Genomic DNA, 27,468 nt, shown 5'->3' on the forward strand with positions numbered 1-27,468 from the left:
TCTGTGCCTGGGCCGCACTGGCCACGCGTGGCCCTGGGCGCCGCGTGGGAAAGCGCTGGTGATCGCAGGCCCAGGGTCAAGCAGAGAAGGTTCGGCCATTCAGTCCCAGGCCAAGGGTGCGGCTGACTTCCCGCCGACCCTTTGGGCGCGTCTGAGGGCGGGAAGTGTGGCCCCCGGGACCTGTGCGAGGGTGCGAGGGCGTCAGCGCGGGTGGAGGTGGAAAGACAGGGTGCTCAGGGGCTGACGGAAGGTACAGAGGGGAGGCTGGGCGCCCGCAGGCGGGAAGGGGCTGAGGTATCCTCCGGGTCACCAGCGCGGTGCACACGCTCTCCCCCACACGGGGCCTCTCCGGGGCGTGTCCGGGGCGTGTCCGGGGCGGGGCCTGAGGGCCAACGTAAGGCGGGGGCGTGCCCTGGTGCGGCGGGGGCGTGCCGAGGGCGGGGACGGGGCGGGGCCGGTGGCGCTGTCCGGTGCTGAAGCCGCGGCGGCGCGGATCGCGGGAGGAGCGGCCGCCATGGACTGAGCACCACCGACATGGGGCCGCCGCTTGCGCTGCTGCTGCTGCTGCTGCTGCTGCCGCCGCGCCCGCCTGCCGCACCCGCACCTGCATCCGCACCCGCATCCCACGCACGGCTGCTCCCGGGGCTTCTCGGTGAGTGGGGCGGGGGTGGGGTCGGGAGGGGCGCCTGAGGAAAAGGGGTGGGGGAGGGGCGCCTGAGGAAATGGGGGCGGGGGAGGGACGCCTGAGGGAATGAGGGGCCTCGGGGAGGGTCGCCTGAGGAAAAGTGGGTGGGGGAGGGGCGCCTGAGGGAAATGGGGGGCTGGGAGAGAGGCGCCTGAGGGAAATGGGGGGCTGGGGGAGGGGCGCCTGAGGGAAATGGGGGGCTGGGAGAGAGGCGCCTGAGGGAAATGGGGGGCTGGGGGAGGGGCGCCTGAGGAAATGGGGGCGGGGCGCATGGGTGAGGGGAGGCTGAGCGGGCTCTGGAGGCGCTAGGGGTCGCCAGACCCAGTGCGTGCCCTGCCGCCCCTCTCACCGCAGTGGGTGCTGCTGGTTCTTGCCGACCGAGCGGGACTGGCGCCCTGCCTTCCCCCCCATCCCCGCCCCCGGGCCGCACCCGCACCCAGTCCCGGCGAGGCTGGGTCGCCCGGTGTTCTTGGCCACTCAGGGCCGTGGGGACGCGAGCCGCTCACGCCCTTGTCGACCCGCGTGGGTGCACCCCCGCGTGTTTGTGCCGCGTGCGCGGACAGTGCGAGGCTGGGCTTGGAACGGACCGGATGACCTGGAGGGGACACCCGGCGTGGGGGCCCTGCCCTCTCACCTAGGCCTCGCTGCACGCGGATTTTGGCCTCCCGGCCTCCTACCTGCGTCTTCACTGCGTGAACTCCCGGCTTCCTTCCAGGCGGACAGACATTTTCCTTCCAGGACAGAAGGGGACTGAAGAGGGGAGGGGACGCTGTTGTCAGGGAGCCAGTCAGAGTTAGCTTCCTTCCGAAATGGCCTTTAAGTTCAACTCAGGAAACTGAACCCCAGTGCCTCCCTCCACACTGCTCTTATTTCTTAAGGACATTTACCACGAGGCCAATGTTTCCAGGGCTTCAAGGCCAGGATTACTGAACATAATAGATTAGAATGATGGGTGTTAAAGCCAGAGTACAATACAGGTCGGTCCAGGGTAGTGGAGGGGCCTGGCCCAGCCACCCCTCCTGGCCCATCCTGGGCTTGCCCTTCTGGTTTCCAGGGGCTTCCCTGCCCCAGTCTCAAACTGCAGGGAGCAGTGGGCGCCGTGTTCTGATTCCTGGCTAACTCAGCCAGGGATTTCTCCCTTGCTTTCCTAGTCTCCTCACACACTCCCTGCCTGGTGTGAGGGAGAGCTGGTGTTTGCAAGGGAGGTCCTCACCTGTTGGGGTGCTGCCGCCTGAGTCACTGCATGCCCCATGGAGGACCACCCACGCACAGATCATCCTTGCCAGATGAGCCCTGCTTGGGGAGTTTGGGGGCTTCTTCATTCTGCTGCCACCTCCAGGACCTTGACCCACACCAGCAAGGAGGGCCTAACTGTGCACCAGTCCTCTTTGCTGGGCTGTTCCGTCCTTCTTTGGCTCAAACAGGCATATCACCTCATATGCGAGCTGTTTGCTCAGCTGGCCAGATGCCACCCAGCAAGTACACAACAGCTCAGGGAGAACCAGGGTCAGCTGATGTCAGCCACTCAGTGTTCTAGGGAAGGCAGCTTCTGGGGGTGAATGGGAGGCTGGTCTTTGACGACTCTCTTTCCATTATGATTGCCAGTACATAATAGTTTGCTGAAATCACAGAGAAAGGAAGAAGGGGGAGGTGGCTGAGGAAGGGAGCAAAGGAAACCCCGAAGATGGAAGTGTGTGAAGAGAAGAAAATCGCTAAACTGTCCTGGATGTGGCAATGGTATTTTGACTACAAGCAAAATTGAATCACGTCATTAAAAAAGGTGCCTTATTCCTCCTCTGTTCGCTATATGCCCCAAGGGAGCCTCCTGGACAGTCTTTATAAAGGACAATGTCAGGGAACCAGACATCGTTAGAACTGTCCCAGGGTTTCCAGGACATAGGTGTAACCTGCTACATTCCCAGCCTGCTTGGGAACTGCCTGGTGGTATGTACAGATATTGAGATGCGAGTGATCTTCCCATTTTGGGACCCAACCTGGGGTAGCACACAGCCTTGTCTGCTCATGTAAGCTCCCTGCATCCTATCCACCCCGACCTCTCCCTGTACCATCCTCACCCAGAGTGCTGCTGCCATGTCCTCAGAATTTACATCTACATTCTCCAGAAAGTGCAGGAGAAACACGGTCCCTCATGAAAGGCATATGCTGCCATTTTTTTCTCTCTCTGCTGTCTGGGTCTTGTTTGAGTATTGTCACACCAACTACATTGTTCCAAATAATGACACACAATGAAAGATAGACCTTAGATGTGACCCGAGCCATGTCACTGTAACGTATTTATTTAGCTATTAACACTCAACCTCAGGCTGAGGCCTGCAGAATGCACAAGGTTCGGAGAGAGCTGAGGTTTGCTTCTTGCTTGCATCATAGTTTTCGGTTAGAACAAGGAGTCAGATGTCTCTAGGACCTAAGACCAGTTCTTTGTGTACTGGGGGCCTTGCCTTGAGTTCGGCCCCTTCACACTTGGTGAAGGAGCTCTTGAAGTCTGGGTCAGCACAGCTGCCCTGTGTGAGTCTATTCTCCTTGCTCGGAGCTACGCTCCATGACGCTGCCTTGTTCCACAGCAGCTGTGGGCAGCCTCTGAGTGGCGGTGCATGTCCCGCCTTCTCAACCACCTGAGCATCCTGCCCTTCTACACCCACTGTGCCCATGTCCTGGTGCAAAAGCCTCCCATGGCTCATAGTGCACCATAGTCTGTGACGCTGTTACCAGAGCTGAACGGGGAGGGCACATGGCACCCCTTTTCAGTGATACTCTTCCACTTCGCTTGTGGCCAGAATACCATGGCTGTGTCCGGCCGCATTGTCCAGGACAGGTGAGCAGTTTCCATCTCTCGTTTACTGCCACCTTGGGGTTTCCTTCGCTCCCTCCCTCTGCCTTTCTCTGTGATTTCAGAACATCCTCTTGTTAGGGGCTCAGTCTTTTCCCATAAATCTGACTTGAGCTGTCAGCCCTTTGTCTTGAAGCCATTCTTCAGCTATAAGGAGGCCAGCTTGAGAGCCTGTTCAGGCAGCCCCACTTCTAAGGGCAGTCACAAAAGACCCTCCTTTTGCTAGAGAGATACAAATTTCCTTTGCCAAAGGACAGTCAACCTTTCACGTGCATTTTGTTGGGAGAATCCAAAGTCAGACCTCACCAATGCCCTGTCTTGAACACAGCTGAGTGTTTCTTTTCCTCCTTTGTTTTTGCCTCCCGATTTGCCTACACATATTTTTCATTCACCAGCGAGCCCACTCGGAGCTGAGAAGAGAGCAGCAGGAGCTGTGTGCTTTGTGAACTCGATGGCATGATTGTTTATTTTTAAACTGAAGCATCTTTCCTGCCTCAAAAGCACACGCCCATCTTGCTCCTTGGGGCCCAGAGCCCTGATCTTGTTGGTTGTGTGGTGATGAGCAGCCTGCCCCTCCCCCAGAGCGGGAGTCCTCCTGCCTTTCCTGGGCCTGAGCCTTTCTCTGCCTGTTGTCTCCTCCTCCTCTGGCTCTGTCTCCTTCACCCTCAGGTGCTGACGGCCCTGTGCAGAAGGATGGGGTACATGGAAAGCCCTGTGCTTTTGGGAAAGGGAGGCACAGACAATGGGCTCACCCATGAAACCAGATGCGTTGGGTAGAAAGAGCTGTGTCGTGGCCGTGTCCTGTGTCCAGAGATGGCAGTTAAACGTGTGCAGGGAATAAAGCAGGTTTTCTGACGGTTTCCTCTCTGTGCTGAGCTTAACTGCATCTCGCAGCTCTCCTTTCAAAAGCCCGTCTGTTTTTTGCCTGGTTCCCAAGGTCATCTTCAGTGGTGCCCACTAGCAGGAGTGGGTGTGCTAAATTTGTAGCAGTCTGCTTTCTGCCTGTCTCAGTGGTGGTTTTGGGCCCACGGGCCTGGAGTTTCTATTTGCTGTGAAATGTGAGGACTGGGGGATTCCTGGTCTCCCTCGAAGAAGAACAGTAGCAGCAGGTAGTCTGAAGCTGGGCTGCGATGCATTGCCCTCCACCCCAACTTGTTTTGATGAGGTCTGGAAACCATTGATTCTTTCCTGTGACAACAATTTCTGCAGTCTGAGTTTATTTTGTTCTGCTTTTTACATGCGGTATTACCTAATTTGTGAATGCAGTTATTCAGACACTTTTCTTTGGATTTTTGAGAGTTAGGAATAGGGGGGCCAAGTACAATGAGAGATAGTGTCAGCTGAGCTGTCATTATACTCCGTTTTTTTTAAGAAAGTTTTTCCATACCATGACCTCTCAGGGCATTACTTTAGAATTTTAAACTTCTTTTAAGAAAAGGTGTTTGTAACTAAATGTGGCCCAAACTAAAACTGACCCGCTGGCTTTGGGTGGCAGATATTTAACATATGCCTAGATATGTGCAAATATTGCTAGTTTGAGGATTGTTTATGTGTGGAGAGGTGAAAAAAAAAGCTTAAGAAATGGGCAGAAAGCGTTTTCATCCAGATGTATCCTGGTGAGTATGGGCCCAGTGGGGCTCAGCGAAGAACCTACCTTATCTCTTCTGACAAGGCGGTCCATTTCCCGAGAAAGCAAACAGGTGGCTTTGTGGCAGGTAGCCCTCTGCTCCACATAAAAGCACCTGGCAGCTGTTTTTACATTAGTCTAAATTGACCTTCGTAAATGTAGACCCAGCTGGATTTATTTTTTCATCCTGGTTTATAGGAGGCCAGAAAACCAGAGAAGCAGAAAAGAGTGGATGCATTCTTCTGCTACCTGGAAACTGAATGGAAGAGTTTGTTGAAGGAAGCAGGAAGTTTTTTGCTTTTAATTCCTTCTATCTCTAACAACTCAGCCACAAGTACTATTTAAATACCTAGGGCAGGAAGTGAAAAGGGGTGCGGTTCTCCTGGAAACACGTATGTTCACACATTAAGTAACTTCTTGTTTGTTAGTCTGCTTCTGTGGTGATAAGTGAGTGACTCCCACGTTAGCCTAAGAAACTGAGCTTTGGACTAGAGGTGCTCATGTGTGGAGCATGGATGTCCATCTCTTTAAAACGGCCGCGGTGTGTCTGCTGGGGGGAAATAAGGAAGCTGCGCATGGTTTTGGATGGTCACTTTGTGTTACTTCTCCTATGTGGAGTTGGATAAGAGGGTGTTTGACTTATTTTGTTTTTATCTGTTCCCTCCAATCATACTGACTGTGATTCAGAAGATGCAGGGACACTCCCTCTCAGCACATGTGACTAGTAAAGGTTCCTGGGCGGGAAGGGATGAGCTGATAGTTATAAAACAGATTGGGGAGCTTTCCCTTTTTAATTAAAATTACCATACAGTGAAATGATTTTTTCTTTTGGTGTACAGTTCTACTTATTGATTCTGGTGACAGGGGATGGAAGTCCCATTGCCTTTCCCTCTGTAGTGATAGCCTGCCCCACCCCCTGAGCCCTGGCAACCCCTGGATCTTTCCACATGTGGTTACGTGTGCTCCCCAGGATAACCTCGATAGGGGAGTGTGTCTATTTCCATTTTACAGACTGAAAGACTGAGGCTTGGAATGGCTGATGAGCACATTGTACTAGTAGAACACCGGTGCTGGGATTGGGTGCTGGGTCTCCGGTCATCAGTGTCCTTTCTTTTCCAGTAGTTGATGGGCCAGGGTTTGCCCTGTAGGGTGCGGTCCCAGCAGAAGGGTTCTCTGTGCTGTTGGGACACATCTATCCAACTCCACAGCAGGGGTGTCTGCCTCTTACCGTCACAGTGACAGAGGTGATTTTTGCTCGTCAAACTTCCTTTCTCTAAGGAGCTTCAGAATGTCTAGGTTCTTTGGAGCTCTGTGTGCCTGTTCCAAAGGAATCTGAAAATGCTCTTTAACCATGGGGGCGGGTTGATTTTCCAAGCTAGGTTTGTTCTGGATGGCAGATTCAATTATTTGGTTTGCTTCTCAGAGGGATTTTGATGTTTGTGAATGGATGACGTAATTTTGGACACTTCCAGTCTTTCCATGATGGCAGGAGTAGAAGGCCACTGTACAGTTCACTACTTGCTGTGTCTGTAAGCACCACGCTCCGAACGCTTCTGTGCACCATCACATTTCTTCTCCATGCCCCTCCCCTTTGGCAGCCATCAGCTAGTTCTCCATATATATGGATTTGTTTTTTCATTTGTTTTGTTTTTAGGTTCCACATATAGGTGAGATCACACGGTATATGTTCCTTCTGTCTGACTTATTTCACTTAGCATAATACCTTCTAGGTCCATTCATGCTGGGGCAAATGGCAAAATTCCATTCTGTTTTATTGTTGAATAATATTCCATTTTATATATGTACCACCTATTCTTTATCCATTCGTCTATCGATGGACACTTAGGTTGTGTTCACATTTAAGCTGTTGCAAATAATGCTGCAGTGAACACAGGGATGCATATCTCTCTTTGAGTTCGTGTTGTTGGATTTCTTCAGATAGAGACCTAGAAGTGGAATTTCTGGGTCATAAGGTAGTTCAGTTTTTAATTTTTTGAGGAACCTCCATATTGTTTTCCATAGTGGCTGCACCAATCTGCAATCCCACCGACAGTGCACGACGGCTCTCTTTTCTCCACAGCCTCCCCAGCACTTGTTGTTTGTTGATGATGGCCATCCTGACAGGAGTGAGGTGATATCTCACTGTAGTTCTTATTTGCATTTCTCTGATCATTAGTGACATTGAGCATCTTTTCATATGTCTTTTGGCCGTTTGTATATCTTCTTTAAGAGAAATGTTTATTCAGGTTTTTTTTGGTGTTAAGTTGTATGAGTTCCTTATATATTTTGGATGTTAACCCATATTGGATGTATCATTTGTGACTATCTTCTCCCATTCAGTAGGTTGACTTTTCATTTTGGTGGTTTTCTTCACTAGGCAGAAACTTTTTATAGTTTGACGTAGTCCCATGCATTTATTTCCATCAGATTTTTAATAGATACTGAGACCAACACCAAAGAAGCTTGCTCTCATTTCAGACTTGTTACAGAAAAAGGCCTACGCCAGAATAAGGGATAAAGGAGGGATTAGTTTCATAAGAAAATTTAAAGAGTAAGTTCTATCTAAGCTTGACATTTAGAGTGGCAAACAGGAAAAGGAGGGCTGATTTTAGTCACTCATTATTCTTTTATGAGGTGTGTTGATAGATGAAAGAATGAAACTTCCCTTCATATGACATGGGCATTCTGTGTCACCATGTGTTTCTAAAAGCCCGTTTTGGCATCTGATGCAATGTCCTACATATAGTACAAAGGATGTGTTTGGAAATGGTTTGTTTGGTGGATGGAATTTTCAGGAAAAAGGCTGACCTGGTTTCCAAGGGGAGAAGACTTTATATTAATGGTGCAAGTCAATTCCGACTCCAACAGCAAAATGCAGTCGACTTGCAAACGCATGGAGCAGCCTGTAAAATTGGCCATGGGAGGCTGAGGTTTTTCCATTTGGGGTTGTGGTTTTAATCCAGCCGAAAGCAGTAATTAACCTGTGGTACCCCTTGAAGCCAGTTTGGCGATGTGTGTGTCCTCCAAGTAGAGGTATTTTAATGGCAGAAGACGAGGCATACCCATGAAAGCCAGTTTCTTAGTGGTGGGTGGGTAGTGGCGGGCGGGCGGGGGGACTTGGGTGAGGAAGCACATGAGTTGTGCTCCTCTCGCCTTCCCATCTCCAGTCGTGTCTGTCCTGTGGTGGCACATCCGCTTTTACCAAGACTTTAGGACGTCTTGAATCTCTCTGCTTCTGCCTGAAAAATAGGCTGGGGTTAAGATCACGAAACCTCCGTGGGAGTTAAGTGTTGTCTGAGCGGACACAGATGTGATTGAAACCCTGTGGGAATATGGGCTCCGCACCGAGGGCCAGGCACCTATCCTGGGACAGGGCCTTCCTGTGGCCTCGTATCTGCTTCACCAGTGTGTGCTGGTTCTTGATTCTATGAAACAATCAACACAGATGAAAAGACAGTTCTAGCAGAGCCAGAAACTGCAGGTGATTTCTGAGAACATGGTGGGGGAGGAGTGGCTCTGGGCCCAGAACACAGATTAGATGACAGAGATATTGTTTCAGTGCAGCATGTTGACAGATTGAGAGACTGCCTTATCTTTGCAATCAGGTAATCTTTGCAGCTTGCATTAATGCTTAGTGGAAGGCAAGAGGACTTCACCTCTGCTCTCTGACTCTATACCACAGCAAAGTGCCAAATTCTTGATGTTTTTGAGAGGTTTACATGAGATGGTGGGGGAGTCATTGGTGATGGCAGTCCTAGTTGTTATTTCCAGAATCTCCAGGTTTCTGCACTTAATGTTGGAGGCTGGTGGCTGGACAGGGTGGAATATTGTTATTATTGAAAATAATATTACTTTGGTGACTCTAAGTCTCGGTTGAATTGACCATTCAGATTTTTGCAAAAGCATTACCATTACATTTTAAATAGTAATATCATTTGTTTTTTAATAAGCACATTTTTTTAAATAGTCACATGCAACTAGGATGCAGGCTGATCACGTTGTAATAATGAGAATAATGAATGGTGATAACACCATCTGGAATTTATTTCCTATCATCCCTTCCAAGGGCGCCCTTGAATAAAAGAAATAGGGCTTAATTAATAGTCACAGATATTTCTCACACGTTTGAGTGGAAAGTGTACTAAAGGGATAGTACATACTGTTTTTCAGATATACTAATCACTGTCTCTTAAAATATGTAATATTTGATAAATGTAAAAACCAGAGCATTTTTAAATTATATTTGACATGTTTAGGTTGCATGGTTGTTAAGTGTCTGGCTTTTTGGTTTGTCACCAAGGCATGGGAAATATTTGGTGACAGGCTGAACGACTCACATAGTCCTGCAGAAGCACTGAGAGTCACACAGAGCGCAGGCCACGCGTGCTCGGGCCATGGCCACCTTCCGGACACAAACCACAGCAGACTTACTGCCAGGGCTCACACAAAGGCAGCCTCCACGCCCCAGACCCTGCACCCCTCATTGGAGCAGAGTGAGGGGGACACTGTCCAGCCCCACTCAGGGCTCCCACACCCACCACTACATTATTGACATATCAATAAATTAATTAAGAAGCCTATTAATAATGTTAAAAGTGATACTATGTTGGTCTAAATAGATGCTGTTGAAGAATATATAGCATTTGTTTAATGATTAAATGTGTTTCCTTAGGAACTCTGATAGAACATGAGATATCCAGGGTAAGTTTAAAGTCAAGCACTGTGGCAAAAAGAATGTTCCAGACTGGGAGAGGTGATCTTACATAAAATAACACTTCACAAAGACTGTAGATTCAATGGACACTAATTCCAAATTTGGAGCCTCATTTTGAAAGATTCTCCCCAGGTGTGGGTACATGGCTACCACGTTCCAGATGTTGTAAGAGTTCCTCTAGGATATCAGAAGGTGTCGCTTTGCTGTGTAGAATAAGTGACTATCGTGAGGCAGAGTGTGCCCTCTGAAGAAAGGACGGAGGGTTGTTTTAACTTGCCGCCTGCAGGAGAAAAGGGTGAGCAGTTTCTTCATGGAATCCAGTGGTTCTCAACTGGGTCTCAATTGTCTGGGGATAGTTTACGTTGTCCCTTCTGGGAGGGGAGGTGTGCTACTGGGACCGAGAGAGAGGAGGCAGGATCGCTGTTGAACGTCCTGCAGGGCACGTCCCCACCCGAGACAACTGTCCACAGAAATTCGTCTGGAATGTCAGCCAGGCTGAGCCCAAGAAGCCCTGGTGTAGAGGGAGAGTCTTAGGAGGAAGCTGCTGGCCATGTGCTCACCTGGGGGAGAGGGAGAGATTGGCTTAAATTATAGCCGAACGAACTGTAATAGGAAGGAGAAGTATTGGCCTCCAAGCCTCCTCCAGTTCTGGCAGAGTGACCACCATGCACATCTGAGCCTCTCACTGTTCTGCTCGAAACCTCCCCAAACATCATGGACCAGGCTTACGTCTGCCCCCCACGCCTTATCCCCCACGCACCTGCTCTCCTTCCCCCTCACCAGTGGGGTCCACAGGTTAGATGTCACACCCCAATAGAAATGTGCATTTATTTATCTGTTATGTATATCTATATGTCACCTATATCTATATCTCTATCAATAGATAGATAGATACACTTATTTACAAATTATATGCTCTACTGAACTAAGGCTTATTATAAAACAAATTAAACATTTACAAGCATGAGAGATTAAACATTGCCAATGATTAAAATATTATTGTTGAAGGTACAAAAAACATTTTTGTACTGACTAAAATTATTAATGTTTCAGATGCTTAGTTTTTAAATGTATTTAATCTCAATGGCTTCAAGCCATTCCCTACTGTCTCCAGAAACAGTGTTCACTTAGGACCCTGGCAACCGTTAATGATGATACATGTAAATCCATATTTGGAAAAGTCTGAAGGACGCTTTTTAATCTTCAGCTGCCTTGTTGTTGGAGGTAATTAAGTCGCCATGCCTTTGACCTCCAAATTATCTGAAGAAGAGCTCCCACTAGAAGTATCAGCTCATTAACAACCCGTGATTTCTTTGCAAGAATCCCTTCAAATCTGATTCACTGTGTTTGGTTAACACGGTCATCTCATCCATAAATCACGTCACCAAGCACATGTGAGCTGCAGCGCATCACGAGACCCTTCCTCACCAGCACTCACAGAGCCCTTTGCCACGGCCTCATCAGCCCACATATCAAAGATGCTTAGTTTTAAGTCAGCGTAAGGGTAGGCGTATCTCAATATATACACTCAGTAATTTTTGCTGAGTAAATGAATAAACCAATTATAGACTTTCGGAGCTGAAAAGTTCCCCTGGTCCGGCTTCAGCAATTCGTGAAGGACTTCTGAGTCAGAAGATTCAGCCCTGAGGATGGGGAAGGCTCCCAGACCGACCTGGCAGAGAACCTGGGAGGGACGTGGGTCTCTTGGTCTGAAAGTCTTCCAGGAAAGAAGGAGCACCGCCATGCAGAGTGTGGGCGACCACTGGCCCCTCCTGAATTCCTTCTGGTTGCTGTAGGATTGGACTCTTTACTTTCCAAAGCGATGATGAAGAATGACTGTTTTTTACACATAATCTTATTTTGAAAACTTCTTGACTGTTTCTGAGTATCACTTCTGGCCTCGTCGGCACCCAAAGTTGATGTTTTCTGCATTTCTAGGAAGCAGATTTCATTTCTCATCCCTCACCCCATTTCTCTGGTGGTTGATATAAAACGTCAGTGAAATAAATACAAAGGAATGTTGGTGACCAGATGAGGCATCTGTCCCAGGGACATTCATTAATTCATAAAAGTCAGGTGAGGGAAGGGAATGTATTTCTGCACTAAGTCTCAGATTTGCTCGTTGCTGTTCCTCTCGCATCCCTCTGACGTCTAGAACAAGCCTTTAAAATTTTTAGATTCTCATTCTAAGAACATTCCAAAATGAGTTAATGACTGTTCTTCAGCTTAGGAATTGTCAGGGAGTGAGATTTATTTATTCAATTGGAATAAAATGTAAATCATTCAGAAAATACGAACAATGTTGGGAGCTGACTATAACTGGCAACAAGAGTAGCCGAATGGCATGTCATGCTCTCAGCTTCATTTAGAAACTGCCGTGTTTTTTTTTTATCAGCTTCATCACTGTCTACTGAAGGACAAGATCTAAAGCCATTTCAATGCCGAGGTTCCGGATAGAGTTCTATGTCCAGTAGTGATGACTGAGGTGTTTGATGAACTTGCTGAGAACATGAGAGGCTGGAGAAAACGTAGGAAATGTAAGGGTCAGAGTGAAGAAGTGGGGTGGAGACCCAGCAGAGGAAGGTCTGGGTGTTAGCCAGTCCTGGGAGGGGTGGGGGCAGCTGTGAGGGCGCCCCGATTCCTGGGCAGGAGTCCCCGGTGTGCCTCTGGGAGGCACATTGGGACCATAGCGGGAGACATGGTTCAACAGAGACAGGAGATCCCCAGGGACCGAGACCCAGCTGCGAGCCGTCTCATCCTGTTTAGATAAGGCAGCTGGGGTCCTTGGGTCCTTGGACACTGGACAGAGCAAAAGTCGGTCTCCTGGAGGAAGACGGCATCCTTCCAGCTTCCAGCTGGCTCCACAGTTGTTCATATTACCAACTAGGACCAAACAAAATGCATTTTGAGGGAAATTCAGATACTTATCTTTCGCCAGGTTCCTCTATTCTGTGAAATAAGGGTTTTGGTTTTCTACTGAACTAGACAACTAGCCAGGTGAACTATACAATTAGCTCAGGTCAGTATACTGGCCTGAGCACCTACTGTGAGCCAGGCCCTGTACTGGGCACTAGACGTGCAAACACAGACAAGACCATGTGTCACGCCTCCAGAAACTTCCGTGCCTCCAGAAGCTCTCCAAGGCCTTTCTCTTTCCTGTGCATTCTTAGTACTTGTCTTATAATGGAATTTTAGTAAGTTAATTCACTTAATAACTTCAGAGAGCTGTTTTCTACACCACATACACTGCTCTTCATTTGGGACATTCTGTCTTTCCGCGTGAGAAGGCTTCGGTGAGTCAGTGCTGTAGTTTGTATCCCATGGATATTTATTTTGTTGGCTTTCCTAATTCTTGCCAGGAAATGGAAGCTGCATCTACAAAGTTGGCTTTGCCTTTGGGACACTTAAGAAATAGAGATGCTTTTCATTAGAAGTGCTGACACCGGCCTGATCGAAAAATAACATCGTGAAAAGACAAGCGAAAAGTCCCAAACCTTCAACAGAATAAAATGCAGTGAAATAGAGAACAGATTAAAAACTGAAGACTCATTAGGTGGAGCGTTAGGTCCGGCTTGAAAACACACCACACAAAACGCTTGTGTGGGGTCCCTGGGGGCAGTATGCACTTAGGAAAGTGGGGGTCCTGTGTCCCAGCCTTCCTCCCCCCTCCTCCTCGTTCATGGCATTTGAGACTTTGCTGTCTGGGACAGCGTGGGTGATGGAAGAAAGCTCTTCCATCCTCGAGAAGATATGAAAGCATCTCCTGTGCTGTGAAGTGTTTCCTTAGGCATGGACTGCAGCTGCCCGCCATCCACCACTTCATCAGTGTCTGGACAGCAGCGTGGGGTGGCGGGAAGGTGGTGATCACCTTTAGGAGCCTTCGCGGGTGGGCGACGAGGTCAAGGTCTGTGAGGTTATTATCTGACTCTCTGCTCTGCTCAAGGTTGGAATTATGACCTTCAGCTTCTTCTCTTGGCTGTGCCATTAATTAACGAGGAAAAACAGTAAGTGAGATGTTTGTGGACAGGAAACGAGAGTGAGAAGGAAGGGCTTTCTGTCTGGATCTGGCACACTTGGCGGGAGGGCAGGCACGAGTGTTCAGCTGTCTTGTCCTGACGCATAGACCAGCTGAGACGCTGGGCATGTCGTGCCCTGTGGCCCCCAGTCCAGGCTGTGAGGCCCTCTCCCCCCAGCTGGCAGCACCTGATCCTGCTGGAGGTTGGAGGCCTGCAGGGCTGTGTCTATGCCGGCTCCACCCTTTCTGCTGCATTTCCATCGGTTAATTAACTTGGATGTTGGGTTGCCCACGTTGAGGCTGGGCCAGCCCGCTCAGCTCATGGCAGGAACTTGTGCGTTGGTCCCACAATGAGTGGGCCTGCAGGTCTGCCGAGAGCCCGTCGCAGCCTGACATTTCACATCACCATAATGAAAAGCCTTCCTAAAATAAATGCCGCCTGGGTAATGTCTAATATATTCCGTGTGGAGGATGGAAAATGCAGTCGCAGGCACAGCCCCACCTCAGCCAGCCTGTTTGTCACAGTGACAGCACAGCCTATCGTGAGCTCAGGAATTTTCTGGCCTAGAAAAGATTGCAGTAAACACCATAAATATCGGGAAAGCACATTGCAAGATGCATTTCATTCATCCAGTTGCATGAAAGCCATTAGGTCCCTTTAATTTTTGATCACTTCTGTGCTTCTACTGTTTGCTGACAGACCCGCCATGAAAACAGTGGTGCCAGGTAACCTGTGACACCGGGAGAGCTAAACTGAGCCAGACATGGGGCCGTGCTCACCTTCTTCCCACCAGAGGGAAAGGAGAAGAGGCTGAAAATCCTTTCTCCTTTGGAGACGTTCGTTTAAAGGAGGGAAGTGCAGAAGCTCAGAAAGGACCCAGTTTTTCCTTTGAAGGTCACCGGGAAGGTGGGCCGTGGGGTTGCGGGCCTGCACTGGCGGTGTCTGCTGTGTCACTGGTGACGTCCGTCTGATGTCTGGGAGCGCTCGGGGGACAAGGCCTTCTGACGTGTGGACAGGTGATGCTCACGGTCCTTACCACTGTTCATAGTCACAGGGACCACTTCCCAAAGGACGCCACCTGACTTAGAGGGTGGCAGGCACTGCATCGTCCCATGACAGGGAGGTCACTCACATTGCTGTGCCTCGGTCTCCTCGTCTGCGAGGGGTGGTTGTGCTGAGGCTTCGTTCACATTGTTTCCGTTTCTTGTGTGGGAGTGGCATCCTGGCCCCCAGTGCCCACGTGTCTGCTCCTGAGGCCGCAGGTCCCACACGAGAAGAAGCCCTAGTTCCCTGGGACTTCGGGGGAAGCTGCACTGTGTGACATGGCCACGTAGTGCGGACCAGGTGGATAGAGCCTGCCGGCCCGTGGGGTGGAGATGACCAGGTGGCGGGGTGGCTCCGACCCCCACAGTGGGTCTTGGCTGTCTGCAGAGCCCCCCATCTGGAGGGCTGTATTGGAACATTGCCTGTTTAGTTCTGTCACAGAGCCACAAATATTGCCTGTAAGAGCTGCGCTCTAACAGTCGGCTTCCACTGCAAATGCAGGTGCCTCCAGTCCTCAAACCCGCATGCAGTGTGGACTGTCGTCTGTCCTGGGAACCTCCTGCTTTTATGTAGGAGAAGCCTCATGCATGTCTGTTCTCCCCTGGCTGCTCTCCCCATGACACGGTTCTCCAAGCTGCGTCAGCATCTCTGGGGCTGTGTAGAATTTGTAGAAAGGTGACAGCAGGGACAGGGCCTGGACTACGGGTGTCCCTGTCATTTGTCACGAATGCAGATCCCACTAAGCAGCAGGCAGGCACACAGAGGGACCAATGGGCCCCTGCTTGTCCCACGGCCGAAGCCTTCTTGGGTTCGCTCGCATCAGTGTTTCTTTATTCCCGCAAGGCTTTCATTCTCCTCTATGTTCATGGCTAATTTGCGACTGAGGCTTTCTTGGGACTGAAGGACCGATCGATGGCCGGGGGACCGAGCTGGTCATTCTCTTATCTGCCCTGCAGATAAACGTGGGCCACGTAAATTAAAGCAAAACAGGGCCAAACGGAGCCTGAGGGTGCAGTGGAGCGGAAGGACTAGGAGCGCTCGGGTGGACCTGGCTCCCTGCTAACGCACCACCCTGGGGCTGAGTGCCACTCATGGTTCATGTTCGGTCCCCAAGCCTCACATGGTGGTGGGGTAACCAGTGAGGGTGTGGGGGGCCCCTAGCCCTCTTGGTGGATGTGGAGTCACCTCAGCCTCTTACAGGGAGATTGGCCATATCCATCACATTTGCACAGCTCTGTGACATGAAATCCCATGTCTATAGCTGCCTACACACGCGGGCAAAGATGTTTGCACACCATCTTCACTGCTGCATTATCTTTTGTGAGAATCCTAGAAACGACTTAATTTTTCCTGATGGGAGGCTGGTTGATTGTCATCTTCATCCCATGGACTCCGGCAGCTGTTGAAGATGAGGTGGGACAAACGTTTCCTTTCCTCACGTTGTCGTGTTCAGTCCTCATGGGCCACATGACGTAGGAACTGTTAGGGTGTGTGTTCCATGGACACAGTCAGGCCCTGTGGCTTCAGGGCCCAAGTTCTTAACCACCGTAATAAATACCAGGTGTAAAGAATGGCCCTATAGGCAGGTTTTAAACATATATACATATATTCTGTAAATAGAAAGGAGCATTCCTTAGAAAATAGGACTCTTAGCAAAGAGCTCACATCTTTTCAAAGTTTGTTAAAGGATAAGAGGAAGGAAGGTGAGACGGCCTGGAGTCCCTGGGCATCTCGGGCCCCTCCTCTCCCGTCAGGCCACACTTGGCCCTGTCTCAGGCCAGGGTTCCCAGAAGGGATGTGGGCCCGAGCTGCCGAGGTCCCCAAACCTTGGAGGCAGGAATGCATATCCGGCGTGCCTGTGTGAGCTGACGGGAGCAGCTGAATGCCCCGTGATTAGCTCCATTTGGGAGAAGTATTCGTTGTAATCAAGTCGCCTTTCCAAGGTTTTACAGCCCAGTTGTTTTCCAGCTTGCACCAGCTGGGTGCTGGCACCGCCTCACCCAAACTTCAGGCTATGAACATCAGCGCCAATTTGCAAACTGCTGTGTGAATAAGACTTGTGGTTTGTTATGCTTTCGCTTCTTCCCGACGTGCCGTGGGTCTGTTCCATTCCATCCTTCCTGTGTTGAACTTCAAGCAAAGGACACTGGTGAATACCTAATGCTGGACGATCAGTGGTGATTCCACTCCTCCCTCCACCACCCTAGGGCTTTAGCTGCGAGTCTGCCTTTCTGCTTTGGTGGCGAGGGTTTCAGTTCTCAGGTCACCCCGTGCTGGTGGGTGCCATCTTTGCCTGCACGAGGCAGCGGGGTCTCCCCGGGTGTGAGGGTTGGGCTGTGGTGGGCGATGCCTCTGCAGCCAGGCGGCCATGCCCTGTCCAGGGAGCATTTGCTGTGGGAAGTACTGAGCTCCCCGCCTCTGCCCTCTGCGGGTGCTGGCCGGGTCGGGAGACAGGCCGTGGACTTGGTGGAAAGCAGCCGTTTTACGGCTTCAGGTTGCTGTTTAGTTAATGCACTCTGCCCACACGTGAGAGCTTGGGCTGGGTCCCTTTGTGTTTTGGCACAGGCCCCGGAGGTGTTCGTCACATCATCGATCCTGAGTTGCCTGCTGCAGGCTTCCCAGCTCTGTGTAAACGTGAGGTTGGTGGTACAACAGAAGACGCGCTTCATGAATTATTGAGGCCAGTGGTAATTGAAGAGCTTCCCTCTCACGGAGTGTTACTCAGCTCGTTCCTCTTCCTCAGGCTCCTGAGCGAGTATGCGGGGCGTCTGACCATCGACATGCGGCTCGGCCACTGCTCTTAAGTGCTAAATGGACTATTAATAATAGGGAACTTGAACTTAATGCCGACTTGATTTGTGGGAGGCGGAGGGGCATCTTAGCGCAGACAGTCCCTGGTGTAACTGCACTGACTTGACTTTTATCTGCTGCTGTTTTCTGTTGTCGTGATTTCATGCTCCCGTCTCTGGCAAAGGGAAGATGGAGGCGGGGCTGTATGCCCCTGTCCCCAGCTCGGAAGACTTCTCCTGGAGGTCACGAGAGCTCGGAGGACACCTGTCCACTGGCCTCTGCTGACCACTTGGCACCAGGGAGTGGGGGTCTGCAGTCAGAGGTCTTGTCCCTGTGGAAATGTGTCTAGAGAGACTTCCATCTCAGCTCCTGTCTGGTGATCACGCCCAAACTGGAGTTCCAGCGCACGGCCCGCCGGAAGCCGGTGTGGTTTCAGGAGCAGCATGCCTGCCCCAGGGCTGTCGCCCGTGGAAGCGTCTTGCTTACACAGGGATCCTCAAACCCACCTGTGACTGAGTCGGGTTGGAGGGGTGTGTTGAAATGCAGTTTCGGATTCAGTTTTGGATTCTCGGTTCTGCATTTCTGGAGCCAAACTTTGAAAGCAGGGTCTGATTCAGCATGAAGCTGATGGGACTGAGCAGTAACCGCACCGTAGGGGGTCAGGAAAACGTTTCGGCTTGCTTTTCGAAATAGTACCAAAAGCTGCTGGTGTGTGTGTAAGACCTTTCAGTCTTTTCTTTACAAAGTTTCTTATAGTCAAAGAAAACGGAGACACTGGAGGCTGCCCAGAGGCCGCAGAAGCAGCTGTCTCTCTGTGTTCCAGAAGAGGGGCTGAGCTGGGTCCCCCCCTCCACCCCAGGGAGCTGTCAGATGGTTTCCCCAGGTCCTCATCTCTCAGATCTGAGGTGATTTGCTTTTGTATAGCAATGGGTGTTGCAAAATTGGTAATTTTGGAAAATACCCTAAATGTTAATCGAATTATTGGGGTTGTTACTTCTAGAACCATTGAAAAGTTCTGGCTTCCAGGAACTATGGGAAGAGTTTAACAAATGACCTGAGCCACTCAGTCTTTCTGAATTTTTGAGACTTACTGACTTGGTTGAGTTTGCAAGGGTGGGGAGTTTAGTAAACCGAGACCCCAGGACTCCCGGCCCCCAGACCTGGCCCTTCACCACCAGCTGCCGTTTATGGAACGCTGCCTGTGTGCAGGGGGTGTACCCACATGACTCAGCAACCATCTGATGAAGATGGACCACAGACATCAAGTTAATGATGCCCAATCTCACGTCCGTGTGGGCAGGATTTCTCTTCCATGCAGACGTGATGCTGTGGGAGTTCCTTGACCTATAGGAGAGCGCAGACGTTAGGGCAGCTGGCTTCTCTAGAACATTCAAGTGAAGCTTTACATTCAGCTTTTGGCAAATCAGTTTGTTTTTGGCTCTGACTTCAGGGATGGCACAGCTTGTGCCTGTCGCTTTCTGTTCTTGAAGGGCTGTGTCCTCTTCCGCTGAGTATGGTAGGTTTCTTCATCTGAAAGCAAAGCGAGTGACCTTACCTACATACCAAGGTCACTCTAAGGATTAGACAGGATGCCACCCCAAGTGAGCAGTAAACAAGGTCCGCCGCCTGTTTGTTCAGCTCTCGGAGAGTTTGCTGTTATTTGGTCCTCAATAAATATCAGTTGCACTTTCGCATAGCAATTAATTCTTAGAAACCCCTCATTTTGTCCCCTGGCTGGGTTAAAACATTTACTGACTACGCTGAGTGTCACACACACCATCAGAAACCGTACGCTGTGAAAGTTAACCTGCCCACTCTGGGCTGCAGCTGTGCTTCAGCAGGCTCTGGGAGCCTGAAAGCATCGCTGGAGACCTCCAGGCACGTGTGCCAGCCTCGCCCCCGGGGCCTGCTGGATGACGTCTGCTGCAGGGACACCCTCCAGAGACCATGTGCCACAGGCTGTGCCTAGGCCTCAGCATCTACACAGGAAGGACTGAGCTGAGTGATCAACTGTGTCAGCTTTGAGTCTGAGCAGTGTCGGCGCCTGGGTGGAAGGAACTGTCTCATCGGAGAGTTGGAGGAGGGGCTCACCAGGCTGACCGAGGGTGACTGGGCCTCAGCAAGAGAACAGGCCAATGAGATTTCATGTTGCAAAATGTGGGGACGGCAGCCCGGGCCTGTGTGCTGTCCTCGGTGAGCCGATGCCCGGTGGGCACAGCTCTGGAATGCTGGCGCGGGCGGTCCAGAGAGCACCCTGGTCGAGGGGCTTCACAGGTAATTAGTGGACTTCAAAAGCTACAGACTCAGAGAAGTAAATGTGGAAAGCTGTGCAGGAAGAACGGGGTAGTCCCCACGGTGGTGATGGTTTTCAGGTGTCTGGACACAGGACTGGAACTCAGGAGCCACGCAGGGCCCAGTGTGTAAAGTGAAGGCCGTTAGTTGGACGAGACTAGTCAGGCCAGTTACTGAATGGCAGCTGAGGTGACATCACTGTCCCACACCGAGTGTCGGGTGTGTGCTCTGCCAACCTCTCCGTAGCCGGGCGGAAGCAGGTGCCTTCTGAAGGGGCTGTTTCCCAGGGGTGCATGGACGGCCCTAACCTGCTACGTCGGGGGCCGTGGTCACCTAGGAGGCGGGGATCCTGCAGTGCCTCTTTCCACAAGTGAGCAAACAGCAGCCCAGAGAGGTGGGCAGGGTGTGGCGAGGGGGGTCTCAGGTAGTCTGGGGCTCCTGCAGCTGCCCGGGCACGTGAATTCCACATGGTTTGTGTCCTGCACCATTGAAGAGCTGGTGCCAGCCTGTGGATGGGGCGGGTGCAGAGCAGGGTCCCTGGATCCCCCGCCAGCCAGACCCTCTGCCACTGCAGGCGCTGTCTTTGCAGACTGGCAGGGCTGTCAGTGACATGGACCCCGGTCTTCCGACCTTCCTTCTGAGTCCTGTTCCCCATGGAAGGCGGTGACTTTTTAGGGTCCTTTTGTGTGTCGAGGCCGACACGACACACTTGGCAGAATGTCACTGTGGTCCCTGCAGGTGGTGTGTGAGCCGCGCCAGAGGAGTCCTGCAGGGCTGCCTCAGGGTGGCTTGTGGGCCAGGGGCAGCCGGGCTGAGCACCGTTTGGTGCCTTCAGTGCCCTTGAAAGCTGTTCCAGCCCCTTTATTTTACAGATGAGCAAACAGGGACCTGGGGCTCACTGGCAAGTCCCAGGTCACCAGCTGACCAGGAGCAGAAGCCATTCTGACGCCTGGCTGGTGTGGTCACCATGCAACTTGTCTACCTAATCAGGACGCTCCTGGGAGCGAAGGAGGTGCTAATATGATCACCCCAGGCCTGAATGGGAGCTGAGCTGCGCCTCGGGAGGTGCAGGGCCCCACGCGCCAGCTCCATGCCACTCGGTGGGCGTGGCAGCTTACCTGCAGACCCTTGGGGAGGAGGGCATCCCCCAGACACCAGGAGTCCCTGCAAAGCTGTGAGGACAGCAAGTTAAAGCATGAGAGAAGAACGCCACACTTTGCCAACAGACCAGGTGATGGGCAAACACGAAGTTTCAGGGACGTGTCCCACAGTTTTGTTCTCTTTGCTGCAAGACCGCATCTGTTAACACGGCTTCCAAGAATCCATTGTTTTCTGTAGCGTTTCCTTACAAGACGAACAGCACCCCAGGACAAAGCCCACAGAAGCACAGCACCAGCAGAAGCCACACAGGACCAGAGGCCTGGCCACACTTGCTGAGGTTGGGGCTGTCACCGCGGGCAAGCTGACCACTTCCAGCAGCCTGGGAAGCTTACCAGGAAGAAAGGTGCTGTTCTTCTGGAAACGCCGTCTGAGTCGTGGGGCTTGCTGGAGTGCCAACGGGAAGTGCATTCACGACCTGGCCTGCTGCTCCGAGCTGCCTGCCGAGGGGGACCCGCTGGGGCTGTGGCCAGGGGTGGGGGGGGGACGGGGGGGAAGGGGGGGCGGAGCAGAGCGTGGGGAGGGGGAGCAGGGCTGAGGTCTCTGTTTCTCAGCTGATACAAGACCAGTTTCATCCCACCACAGGCTTTGAGGAAGGGAGTAAAACCAGCCACCATCTCTGAGCCACCCACAATGTATGGCACCCACTCCTGCATTCTGAGCATGCTGGGTGTCAAGGACAGCAGGTGCAGTCCCTACCTTCAGGGAACCCGATTTTCCTGACCCCGCTGGGTTTTCTTGTCCTGCCTCTTGCCCTAAATTCTCCCTTCGCAGAGTCAGGGGCTGCCCTGTCCCCCCCGGTACCCTCTGGCCTCTGGCTGCTGGGGAAGAGCCCACTTGCATTGGCTCCTGATAACCCCCGACTTCGCTGTGCCCCAGGGACTCAGTGTAGTGTGGCCGGGGTCCTCCAGCTGAATCTGACTGTTCTTACCCAGCAGCATGTTTCTGGATCATCCTGGACTTTATTTCTTGCGGGTAAAGGGGGTGTTGGCTTACCTAAGGGGTGTGCTCCGTTTCAGGCTCCGAAACAGTGATATTAGGGGTGCTGCGTCCGCCTCCCCTGAGTGAGGGAGGCGGCAGTGCTCACAGCGTGGCGTAGACAGGAGGGGCTGCCAGACTCTCCCGCGGAGACAGAGCTGTTTGGGCAGCTGGCAGCTTCCTCAGGATGGTGTTGGAGCCTCAGTGGCCAAGCTGGATGGGGTGGGATCTGGGGTCTGGGTCACCTGGTGCCGGGCGGCCCGGTGGTGGCCCCTGGGGTGCAGAGGGCCCCCGGAGCGGGGAGTTGCCTGAGTCGAGCTGTAATGAGGACAGCCTCCTGGAGCTGAGGGACCAGGAGCAGGTGCTTAATTTTGTTCATGTTTAATCACAACCGTGTATCCGTGTTCTCGTCAGAGTCCCCTGATAGCCTGTGGGCTCCGAGTGGTTTGGGTGAACAGCCGCGGGCTTTCCTCCTCGCCTGCGCAGCGAGCTCCCAACAGGGACCGGAAGTGGCTGCCTGGCTCCTAGGGTCAGATTTGGCCGGTGCTGTCGTCATCCCTGATAAAGGCTCCTGTTTGGGGACCCCTGCGTGTCTTCCCTTGGCATCTATAGCTCTGTGGCCCTTGCATCATTGTCCGGGAATTGGATCCACAGAGAGGACTGTCCTGCGGACAGAGGACCGTGTTCCTTTGGCGTGTGCGTGGATGAGAAGGCCCACTGCAGGGGCGAGGCCTGCGCGGGTTGCCCCAGGTTGCTTTGGCCTCCGCTGCACGGCGCCCATGACACTCAGTGCCCTCCTCCGCTGTCCCAGCTTGGCATGGGGTCTGGCTGACCTCTCGGATGGTTGAACTGGACGAATCCTCAGCCCATGTCAGGGACCCATTCGCAGATCATGGAAGAGACTCTGAGGGGCCCAGAAAAGTAAGCAAAAATAAGTCAATACCAAGAAATAAGGAAGTCAGTGCGGTGGGGTAGACTTCCTGTGGTGGTGGTCGAGAGGGATGGAGAGGCCCTTGGGGACGGGGACCCCAGGCATGATGATGGCACTGTGATTTCCAGGGGCTGCTCAGCTGCGTGCCTGTGGCATCTGCTCTGGATTCTGCCAGCTGTGGCCTCGTCCGGTCTACCTTCCTGCCCAGCCAGTAACCACCCTCCTCACCCCCAAATGCCCACGCCCACTGTGGGCACAGCCTGGGGAGTGTCGAGAGATGCTGGCAGCCCCAGTGTGACAAGACACACGTGAGCCCTCCTGGCTGCTGGCGCTGGGGCAGCTGGACCTCTGGATGGGGCTGCGGGCTAAGAGGCTTCTGTCCAAGGTCATCGCTGCCAGTCTCCTCCTCTCTGACCGTCTGAGCACCACAGAGATAATTCATTTATCATTACCCAGGAGACAGGCTGCCTCTGTCCAGTGACTGCGTGCTTTCAGAGAGTGACACAGAGGGCGGCTAGCTGGACGCACCTCCAAAGGCATATACATGCTGCCAGCCGCGATTTATTAAAAGGTCAAAGCTCCTGCCACAGGGACCTCCCAGCTCTGGGGCAGGTAGAAATCTCCAGATCCTAGAAAGTTCTCTTTACATTCAATTAAAGCCGACTCCTCTGTACCTTTCACCCCAGAGGGTGAATTAAATGACTGAGACTCCTCGTTGCTTTCTCTCCCCTTGGAGGACACAGCTTCCTTTCTTGTCACTGGCTCCTTTGGCTTCTTAAATTCCCCTTAAAACATGAGGCAGGTTGGACATGAGTTTCCAAATGCATTGTTGTCTAGTTTGTTGGAGGGACTCTTACGGAGTGATGGTGAGGAGCTCTGGGGGTCGCTCTCTCAAGATCTACTGGACACTAAGAGAGGACCTGGGATTCCTAGAGGAGCGAGAGGGTGACGTGCCCCTTTTTAATTCTAGTTCTGAGTCTCATTTCCTCACATGTGAAATGGGAATGCAGTGCCGACCCTATAGGGCTGGAAGCGTGAGATAACGTGAGCACGTTGCATACTGAAGGCATTCACTGGGCCGAAATGATCCCGGTCACCACTCAGCACACCAGTCAGCTCAGGGCACTTGCTGGCTGCTCAAGGCCAGACAGATTGACAACAACTGGGAGTGCAAAGATTCTAATTACAATGTAAACGCTTTGCTAACAGAGGTAACACCGTTATACCTTAATAGTAACGTGAGCACTGAGCTTCCTGGCAGCCAAAGCAAGAAGAAAAACTCATCAGATCACATAATGTGTATTAGCTGATGAAAGGAAGCATTGCAGAGAAAGTGGATGTGCCCTGTTTGGGCAAAGGTCCTGGGCATGTGAAAAAGCATTCATTGGACTGTCTTCCAGTCAGGACTGGCCCTGTGGGGACGTGTGCCCACCTGCGCCAGGAAGGACGAACAGGGAGGATGTAGAGGGTGAGGTCTAGCCTCAGGGTCCTGCTCCTTCAAACAGTGGTCCCCAGCTCACCTGGCTCAGGTGTGTGTGTGAGTCTCCCCCACGTGTGGTCTGCAGCCTTTTCAAAAAGTTACTGCTAACTGATACCTGTAACATTCGAGAGTCTTAAAGGAGAAGGGGATACGACAGCAGCTCCGGACAGCAGAGGATCGCTGGCTACTCTCTCCGCTTGCGGCTCTTTGTCTCCCCACTTCAGGGCTCTCATGTCGCCGTCCACATCTCCTCGTTAGCTGGTTCAAAGGGTCAGTCAGCAGTCCCGTGGATGGTAGTTTGGGGTGGCACTAATCCGGGCCTCACACAGGTGTATCTGGGATGGAAAAGTGGTCCTGTCAGTCCTGGGAAGGGTATAGAAAAGAGAAATGACGCCATTGCGTCTGACTTGATAGCAAGGTTTATGTGAGGGATGAGAGAGCTCGATGGACTTGTATTCTGACAGATTGTTCTGGTGAAATGCGACGAGGACGTAGCCAGTGGCTGCGCCCCTGCCCCTCCCTGGACCATGCGGGCTCCAGCAGAGCTTTGACTTGATGCTGGCTTGAGCCCACAGGCTGGTGATGGAACCAAGTGCATCCCCGCTCTTCATGCCTTTTGGAAGAATCCTCTTGGCGAGGTCCCTGCCATGTGACGAAATGCAGGCAGGAAGCAGGAGGGTTTGTTCCACAGAAGCCAGCAGACTAGATGGTTTTCATACACTGTTACTTGTCTGACTGCCCCTTGCTGTTATTCAGCTGGATAGAGGGTTAAGTACTGAGCACGCCTTGTGTCTGTCCTGCTGTCCTGCCCACAGTGCTCGCTGTCTTGGGGGGAGGGAGGGGAGAGTGGGCGTTGAGAAGCACATTGCATGCCCACTGTGGGTCTCCTCCCGGCCAGTGCCCCTCAGAGCTCAGGGACTGCAGCAGTGTGTTTTTCAACCACGGTGTGGTGTGGCTCTTCTGTTTATAGAGGCTTCTGGAATCCACAGCACAGCCCTGCTGTACAGACAGGCCCTACAGGTGCAGACTGGTTATCATCATGTGTCAGCGTTGGGTACAGCATAGTTTCACAGGTTTCCATCCTTAATACTTGACAAACTGAGGAAAAACTTAATCTCAGAAGAAGAAAGGTTTGCAGGATTTCCGACAGAGTGAGATCGTTGTGTTGAGCACGCAACAGAGGGCAGTGGCTGCTCTTCCTGTCAGCTCACTGGAAACTGCTGTGGGCAGAGCCGTCTTTGGGCTTCCATTTATTCTCACCCATGGTGACACATGGCACAGCGAGACTACCTGCCCCACTGGTATGTGCATAGCTTTTTGATGTCCCAGGTAAGAGTGAGAAACCAATAAGAAATGCAAAAATAAGGGTGCTGGTTTCTTGGAATCGATGAAAAATCTAGAAAACCTATCAGTTTTATTTTTTTCAAGAACGTGACTAAAGCTTTTTGTCTCTTATTCTTTCTTAGGGATCTTATTTGATAACTACATATATATGTGTGCAATTGCATATTGATTGATAGTTCATAAATGATTGCTTGTAATAAAGCAGTGTTTGTGGTCTAAAGAAGGTTGGCCGGGTTTTGCTTTATAAATTGATCTGACCAGCCATAACTTAGCGACAGTTCTGTTCCTGAACGCCTCCATGTGTGTGCCATGCACACAGTGGGGCTTTCCTGTCTTTTCCTGTTTCTCCGATGTTGGCTGCCCTTTGCCTTCCACACTCCATTTGTAGGACCACTGCAGCCCCTTTCTGATTCGCAGTTGTGGCAAGCTTTATCAAGTATTTTGATTCTCTTCCATTCACTTAGCTAAGCCTTAAAAGAATTAACTAACATTCACGACTTGGTAGAATTATAGCCAGATTTAGCAAAGAGCTTGGGAAATGGCAGCCAGATGGCTCTGGAATCTGGATATTCACTCCTAGGAACCGAATCAGGTTTTCTGTCGTGACGATGTTCCATGTATATATGTGTGTGCTCACCTTGCTGGGCCGGATGCCGCGGTTAGAGAAGTGACAGCGGGAAGGCAAGAGGAGAGGGCGCACCAGCAGTGGCGGTGTCTGGGGCAGCACTGAGCAGGTGTCCTGGGGAATAGCTGTTGCTTTATTGGCGTCTGGACTTGAACTTTAGAAAACAAGTGACTGTGCAGGTCAGAGCCAGTGGGCTGCCTGTCTTTGCAGCTCAGAGTTTTCAGAACCATGACAACACCAGCGACCGCTCTCTGCAGAAGACTTTAGCTAGCTCGGAATGACAGAAAGCCCTAGAGAGGCCAGGTAATGTCACTTGGACATTTCTAACAAAAATTTTACCCTGTGTCTTCAAACGGAGAGGCAAAGGAAACTGATTTATGAAGCACCTGGAGAGCCAGGAACTCTGAGGAATATTTACATAGGTATTTTGTGGCCATAGGGTCAGGGTCAGATCTGGGTCTGAATCCCAGCACTAATTACTGGCTGTGCAGCCTCAGCCAGATTACTTAACCTGTCTGAGCCTCAGTGTCCTCATCTGTAAAATGGGGATTTCTATCTTGCAGGTTGTGAGGATTAAATAAGGTCATTTATGGAGAGCACCTTTGTGGTTGGAACTCTGTGAATATTGATAAATGGGACATATTATCACCGGATGTCAGGTGACCAGACTGTAGGTGTGACACCATGGAGAGATGTGGGCCCAGGACACTTGCCTGGTTTTTCAAAATTGAAGGACAAACTCATGGGATTTAAGGCAGGATGAGGCAGGTAGGTGTTTACACCCTTAGTGCAGCTGGTAGGAAGAGACCTGGGTGACCACATCTCTGCCCCAACATCCCAGGGCTCGGGGACTACCTCTGTCCTAGGTCAGGGATGGTGATTCCCCAGTTGTCCCCAAACTGTTCTGAGGGTGATTGTGTTTGGGTGTGGGGACAA

At 51.6% G+C, this 27,468-nt stretch overlaps 1 protein-coding gene across 2 annotated transcripts in view; it reads left to right on the plus strand.

Moving 5' to 3' along the window:
* The first annotated feature begins 450 nt into the window (after positions 1–450).
* Positions 451–27,468, plus strand: part of PTPRN2 (protein tyrosine phosphatase receptor type N2) — a 427,823-nt gene continuing 400,805 nt past the window's right edge. For both annotated transcript variants that reach the window (XM_033098764.1, XM_033098765.1), the window contains exon 1: positions 451–652. In XM_033098764.1, coding sequence (XP_032954655.1) covers positions 535–652 — 118 coding nt within the window. In that variant the 5' untranslated portion in view covers positions 451–534. The remainder of the gene's footprint in view (positions 653–27,468) is intronic.

Source organism: Rhinolophus ferrumequinum, chromosome 26 (assembly GCF_004115265.2).
Source record: "Rhinolophus ferrumequinum isolate MPI-CBG mRhiFer1 chromosome 26, mRhiFer1_v1.p, whole genome shotgun sequence".
Lineage (NCBI taxonomy): Eukaryota > Metazoa > Chordata > Mammalia > Chiroptera > Rhinolophidae > Rhinolophus > Rhinolophus ferrumequinum.